The sequence below is a fragment of the Tachysurus fulvidraco genome, chromosome 1, assembly GCF_022655615.1.
Source record: "Tachysurus fulvidraco isolate hzauxx_2018 chromosome 1, HZAU_PFXX_2.0, whole genome shotgun sequence".
Lineage (NCBI taxonomy): Eukaryota > Metazoa > Chordata > Actinopteri > Siluriformes > Bagridae > Tachysurus > Tachysurus fulvidraco.
In genome coordinates, this window is record NC_062518.1 from 47251205 (window position 1) to 47258853 (window position 7649).

At 35.9% G+C, this 7649-nt stretch overlaps 1 protein-coding gene across 1 annotated transcript in view; it reads right to left on the reverse strand.

Moving 5' to 3' along the window:
- Positions 1–1065: 1065 nt before the first annotated feature.
- dnajb6b (DnaJ heat shock protein family (Hsp40) member B6b) overlaps positions 1066–7649 on the reverse strand; it is a 29777-nt gene continuing 23193 nt past the window's right edge. Inside the window, exons 9-10 of the mRNA XM_027145542.2 lie at positions 2006–2104; positions 1066–1876 (exon numbers count right to left, since the gene is read on the reverse strand). Of these exons, the coding sequence (XP_027001343.1) occupies positions 1776–1876; positions 2006–2104 (200 nt within the window). The 3' untranslated portion in view covers positions 1066–1775. The remainder of the gene's footprint in view (positions 1877–2005; positions 2105–7649) is intronic.

The window sequence follows — 7649 nt, forward strand, 5'->3', positions numbered from 1 at the left end:
GGCAGAACACGGAGGACGTAAACAACAACAGCAGATTACGATCTGAATATTTCATTAGAATTGAGATAACTGAGATCTGGATTTTCCTGAAAGTTCCAAATTTACACAATTAGTCTTTATGACGATTTTGTGTATGATGTAAAACTAAGATGTTCGTTACAGAGAGAAAGAGTGTGTGTGCGTGTGTGTGTTATATACAGTACACTATAGAAAACATTCACTGCTTGCTTTTAAAGTTCTTTGGTTCTTCTTCTGAGGGAAACTTTACAGGTTCTCTGTACAAAACTTACAGTACAAGAGAATGTTTGTTTTTTGGATAGTAAGAATCTTATTTTCATCCAAAAGAATTGTGAGCGAAACCTCAAAAGAACACAAAGAACAGTGAAAGAACCCTCAAAAAACCATAAAAAGAACCCTGAGAGAACCATCAAAGAACCCTCAACAAACCCTGACAAAACCCTCGAGTCCTCAACAAACCTTTAAAAAAACCCTCAATGAACCTTCAAAGATCCCACAAAGAACCGTCAAAGAAACCTGAGGGAAAAACCTTAAAGAACCCTCAACTAACCCTTAAAGAACTCTTGAAGAACCCTCAAAGAACCCTAAACAAACTCATGTAGAACCCTGAAACAAACTCTTTTAAAGAACCCTCACTGAACCCTTTTCACCAAGACTAGCAGCAACTAGCAGATGTCCTCCTCTCTGTTCCTCTACCAGATGTACAGATGAATGTTTTGCCTTCAGGGGGTAAATATTAAACACCAGAACCCTGATTTCAGAAACGTCTCTAATAAATCAGCAGGATCAGAGTGTGATAACCTGCTGCTACACGAGCCTTGTCCAGGAAAAAAACAAAGAGCAGTTTTATTGAGAAAATATATGGAGAAATGTCTAACTAATCAATCAGTTTTTTTCTGTAAGTGATTTTATTGCTAATTTACAATCTTTGTTCTGGAGCTGATTTTCAAGGCAGGAAAATGGTACATATTTGTATTGACTCCGCCCACTAATTTATGCCAGGTGCGAACACACTTAATTACATATTCATATTCATGTTTGTATAGCATTTATTTTTTGTTATTTATTTATTTATTTATTTATTTATTTGCATTGACTACACTTTTAATTATGACTAATCACATATTCAGTGCGGTTATGTAAATAATCACATTTGAGGTTGTTGTATCATGTATAACTGTGTTTCTTGGTATATTTATTTCAAAAAAATGTATTCTACTGTTAATTTATAACACACTGATTTGGAGGAGCTGATTTTGATTTTTTTTTCTTCTGCAACTTTAAAGTAAAAAAAAAAAATAAACAAAACAAAGAATTCCATCCCCCCCACCTCTTTTTTTTCAGTTAAATCTTTAGCTTCAACCTAAAAGTGTATTTGTTGTATTCAATCCAACATTATTGTTACACTATTGTTAATTTTAAATAATAATAATAATAATAATAATAATAATAATAATAATAATAATAATAATATGTTACATAACATGTTGCATAAAAATGTCTTCATTTGTCATGATTCTAAAGGGGCTTATTTTCCGATTGTCGCTTCACTTAAAAATGTCTGCAATCAATTTTTCTACATTTATTTTCAATAATTATAAAATATCTTCGACTAAACTCTTTAAAAAATTCATTCTGAAGTAGTGACATTAGCCAGGTACAGGAGGGAGACCTATGATATACTATAATACACAATCTACACTTATGTGCTTTTAATTTCTCGCACTTAAAAATCCAAAAAGTGCCGGAGTGAAAGATCAGAACCAGGAGCCGATCCTCGGCACCAGACGCGGATTTAACTTCTTTTTGTTATCCGTATCTGTGCGCCAGTGTTTCTTTCTTCTGGTTTCAAAAAAACCTGTAAGAGAAAAAAAATGTTTAAAAAAATTATTAAAATGAAAACATTTTTTCGAAATATTTGCATGACGTTGAACAGTGAATTGTTTGTGGATATATCAGATATATATTGTCAGCTGTTATATCAGACCTCTGGTGCTTCCTCGTTCCCTGTCATCCTCATCCGTGTTGTTTCTAAGGTAACGGGGGTGAGAGCCAGGGCCAGGCAGGGCATTCGGAGCACTGATATCTGTGTGAAAATGAACAGATAGAAATCTGTAATAAATATACACGTGCTGGAGAGAAACACGCTGTACAGAAAAGTGTTCGCTTTTTCTCCTTCCTGCTTTTTTCACATCAAATCTGGACATGAGGGACTTTTTTAATGAATAGCTTATCATTATGAATTATATAAAATATATAAAATGTTAAAGACTTACCCCTAAATAAATTAATCAATCAATCAAATTCAAATGAAACATCTAATGAATTAATTAGAAATTATTTTTTTATTAATTCTAAAATATTCATGAAGCTCATGACACTCACACAACATTCCAAGCTGTGCAAAAAGAGTTACATGGTAAGTAGGAGTAGCAATATAAGTAAAAGTATGAGCATCAGTAAGGATATGAGTATGAAAATAAACAGTATACATAACAGTGTAACAGTGACAGTGTAACAGTAACAGTGACAGTGTAACAGTGACAGTGTAACAGTGTAACAGTGACAGTAACAGTGACAGTGTAACAGTAACAGTGTAACAGTGTAACAGTAACAGTGTAACAGTAACAGTGTAACAGTGACAGTGTAACAGTAACAGTGTAACATTATAGGTAACAGTAACAGTGTGAGTAACAGTAACTGTGTAACAGTAACAGTTTAACAGTGTGAGTAACAGTAACAGTGTAACAGTAACAGTGTAACAGTAACAGTGTAACAGTAACAGACATTAAAAGTAACAGTAACAGCGTGAGTAACAGTAACAGTGTAACAGTTTAACAGTGTGAGTAACAGTAACAGTGTAACAGTTTAACAGTGTGAGTAAGAGACATTATAAGTAACAGTAACAGTGTAACAGTAACAGTAACAGTGTGAGTAACAGACATTATATGTAACAGTAACAGTGTAACAGTAACAGTAACAGTGTGAGTAACAGACATTATAAGTAACAGTAACAGTGTAACAGTAACAGTAACAGTGTGAGTAACAGACATTATATGTAACAGTAACAGTGTAACAGTAACAGTGTAACAGTGTGAGTAACAGACATTATAAGTAACAGTAACAGTGTAACAGTAACAGTAACAGTGTGAGTAACAGACATTATATGTAACAGTAACAGTGTAACAGTAACAGTGTAACAGTGACAGTGTAACAGTAACAGTGTGAGTAACAGTAACAGTGTAACAGTAACAGTGTAACAGTGACAGTGTAACAGTGACAGTGTAACAGTAACAGTAACAGTGCGAGTAACAGACATTATATGTAACAGTAACAGTGTAACAGTAACAGTAACAGTGTGAGTAACAGACAGTATATGTAACAGTAACAGTGTAACAGTAACAGTGTGAGTAACAGACATTATATGTAACAGTAACAGTGTAACAGTAACAGTAACAGTGTGAGTAACAGACATTATATGTAACAGTAACAGTGTAACAGTAACAGTGTAACAGTAACAGTGTAACAGTAACAGTGTAACAGTGTGAGTAACAGACATTATAAGTAACAGTAACAGTGTAACAGTAACAGTAACAGTGTGAGTAACAGACAGTATATGTAACAGTAACAGTGTAACAGTAACAGTAACAGTGTGAGTAACCGACATTATATGTAACAGTAACAGTGTAACAGTAACAGTAACAGTGTGAGTAACAGACATTATATGTAACAGTAACAGTGTAACAGTAACAGTAACAGTGTGAGTAACAGACAGTATATGTAACAGTAACAGTGTAACAGTAACAGTGTGAGTAACAGACATTATATGTAACAGTAACAGTGTAACAGTAACAGTAACAGTGTGAGTAACAGACATTATATGTAACAGTAACAGTGTAACAGTAACAGTGTAACAGTAACAGTGTAACAGTGTGAGTAACAGACATTATAAGTAACAGTAACAGTATAACAGTAACAGTAACAGTGTGAGTAACAGACATTATAAGTAACAGTAACAGTATAACAGTAACAGTAACAGTGTGAGTAACAGACATTATATGTAACAGTAACAGTGTAACAGTAACAGTGTAACAGTGTGAGTAACAGACATTATAAGTAACAGTAACAGTATAACAGTAACAGTAACAGTGTGAGTAACAGACATTATATGTAACAGTAACAGTGTAACAGTAACAGTGTAACAGTGTGAGTAACAGACATTATATGTAACAGTAACAGTGTAACAGTAACAGTGTAACAGTAACAGTGTGAGTAACAGACATTATATGTAACAGTAACAGAGTAACAGTAACAGTGTGAGTAACAGACATTATATGTAACAGTAACAGTGTAACAGTAACAGTGTAACAGTGACAGTGTAACAGTAACAGTGTGAGTAACAGACATTATATGTAACAGTAACAGTGTAACAGTAACAGTGTAACAGTGACAGTGTAACAGTAACAGTGTAACAGTAACAGTAACAGTGCGAGTAACAGACATTATATGTAACAGTAACAGTGTAACAGTAACAGTAACAGTGTGAGTAACAGACATTATATGTAACAGTAACAGTGTAACAGTAACAGTAACAGTAACAGTGTAACAGTAACAGTGTAACAGTAACAGTAACAGTGTGAGTAACAGACATTATATGTAACAGTAACAGTGTAACAGTAACAGTAACAGTGTGAGTAACAGACATTATATGTAACAGTAACAGTGTAACAGTAACAGTGTAACAGTAACAGTAACAGTGTGAGTAACAGACATTATATGTAACAGTAACAGTGTAACAGTAACAGTAACAGTGTGAGTAACAGACATTATATGTAACAGTAACAGTGTAACAGTAACAGTAACAGTGTGAGTAACAGACATTATATGTAACAGTAACAGTGTAACAGTAACAGTAACAGTGTGAGTAACAGACAGTATATGTAACAGTAACAGTGTAACAGTAACAGTGTGAGTAACAGACATTATAAGTAACAGTAACAGTGTAACAGTAACAGTAACAGTGTGAGTAACAGACATTATAAGTAACAGTAACAGTAACAGTGTGAGTAACAGACATTATAAGTAACAGTAACAGTGTAACAGTAACAGTGTAACAGTAACAGTGTAACAGTAACAGTGTAACAGTAACAGTGTAACAGTAACAGTAACAGTGTGAGTAACAGACATTATAAGTAACAGTAACAGTGTGAGTAACAGTAACAGTGTGAGTAACAGACATTATAAGTAACAGTAACAGTGTAACAGTAACAGTGTAACAGTAACAGTGTAACAGTAACAGTGTAACAGTAACAGTAACAGTGTGAGTAACAGACATTATAAGTAACAGTAACAGTGTAACAGTAACAGTAACAGTGTGAGTAACAGACATTATAAGTAACAGTAACAGTGTAACAGTAACAGTGTAACAGTGTGAGTAACAGACATTATAAGTAACAGTAACAGTGTAACAGTAACAGTGTAACAGTAACAGTGTAACAGTAACAGTGTAACAGTAACAGTGTAACAGTAACAGTAACAGTGTGAGTAACAGACATTATAAGTAACAGTAACAGTGTGAGTAACAATACGAGTATGAGTAAGAATATAAGTAAGAATAAGAGTGTGATCAGAATAGTAACAGTATGATCGCCATCGAGATGTAACCCAAACTTATACAGTTCATCCAGGGTATTTGCCTCCTCCTCCTCCTCCTCCTCCTCCTCCTCCATCTCTCTTATCACATAATCGTGATGCATCTGGCATTCATATTTCACTCAGCACGCTTCTATCGTGATTAGACGTGTAAACACATCGAGCTTTCTTTATTCACTCAGCATGGTCATTTACATTTATATTGAATTAGTGTGACGGAGTGAAGGGGCTCGCCTCCCTCTGCTATTGTGCTGTGTAATTACACAGGGGAGAAGAGGAGAAAGAAGACAGACGCTGCTTCAACCATTCCACTTTTATCCAACACACACACACACACACACACACACACACACACACACACACACACACACACACACACACACACACAAACACACACTATAAGAAAAAGAAATGAAGACGATGTGTAATAGTTGAATGTTTAACAAATCCTGTATTAAGCTTTTTTTAGTTCGAGTCTCACAGAAAGGAAACCCTGCTGCACTGCTTCAAGGAAATGAAACAAATCTCAGAAATGACCTTTGACCCTGAGCTCATGTATCGTGACCAGCAGAACAAGATACAGTGATGGTTGTATTTAGGGATCAGTTCATTTCAGACGATTCAACAGAAGGTGTGAAGGTCTGAGCCTGAAAGGGTTAAGTGGAATAAATCAGTGCGGGCCGTGTTGTTTATTTCACAACACCGCTGTTTTGTTAATTTCATTAATCAGGAAGATAAACACAGACCAAGAGCACAACTCAGCATGCTTTACTCACAGCATACCAGGAATAAAGAAACTTTAGGCAGGAAAATGTCGTGTAAACTAGTTCCACAACAAATACGCCAAATCCAAATTGAATTAAAGATTAGCACATCAAACTTTTTATCCAGTTACAGCAGTATTACATTATGGCAGCATGTATACAGCGATGCACACAACGCATGCGCCCCCAAAATAAAAAATGTGTGCTGTTAATACGCTCTAAACGCTCATGTGCGTACCGATGTCGTTGACAGAGAGTTTACCATTGATTTACTTGGATTAATTGAACTTGGAGCAAAAAGAACGGCACGTTCCGTTCCATAATGGAAGACCTGGTTAAACTGTTCAACGATTTAGGCTTGGATGAATGGCGGGCAAAGTTAGTCGCTGTTTGCACAGATGTGGCTGCTCTCAATGTCGGTACGTACGACGGCATTTTACCGAATCTACGGCAAATGGTTGCGATCGGGGATTCCCTTGTGCATGTCCTGTGCACTGCACCCCCCCTTGAGAACTGCGCGGAATCAGCTGATCGGGGGGGGGGTGTCCTATTGTGTGACGTTTAATCTATCCGTTGTCAAGCTATTACAGTTTTATTTATTCAGTGGTGGAGCAAAAAATATACAAGTGTTAAAAACACTGTATTTTCTATTGGAAACTAGGAAAGTTTCATAATATCAGATGGTCTGCATGGAGGCGCGAGACTCTGTTGAAAATATGGAAACAGTTGCCTGCTATTAAGACACGATCGTCTAATACAGATGACAGCGACTTTATGTATATCTGCACACAACGTTTTCAGTGCTTTCTGGCCAACATGCTTGACATTCTGCAGCTGACTTCCCAAAGGTTTCAGCAGGAAATACTAACCATAGGAGAACATAAAGATGAACTAATGCTAGCCAGCGATCTTGCCTCTTGACAGAGACTCCACCATAAGAGAATAAATGTGTTTAAAGCAAGCAGAAAAGCGATTGGCAGCATCTTCTGTGTATGACTTGGTCAGGATAGTTAATACGAGCGATCCAGATTGTTACTGCAACATTTACAAGATTCTTAAATTGTCCCTTACACTTCCTCTGAGCAGTGCTGCTTGTGAGAGGGGTTACTGGCACCTCAATATAATAAAGAACAAGTACAGATCCCGTCTGTCACATACTCATCTTTCAGCCCTGATGCACATTCCCTTGTCAAAGATGAGTACAGATACATTTGA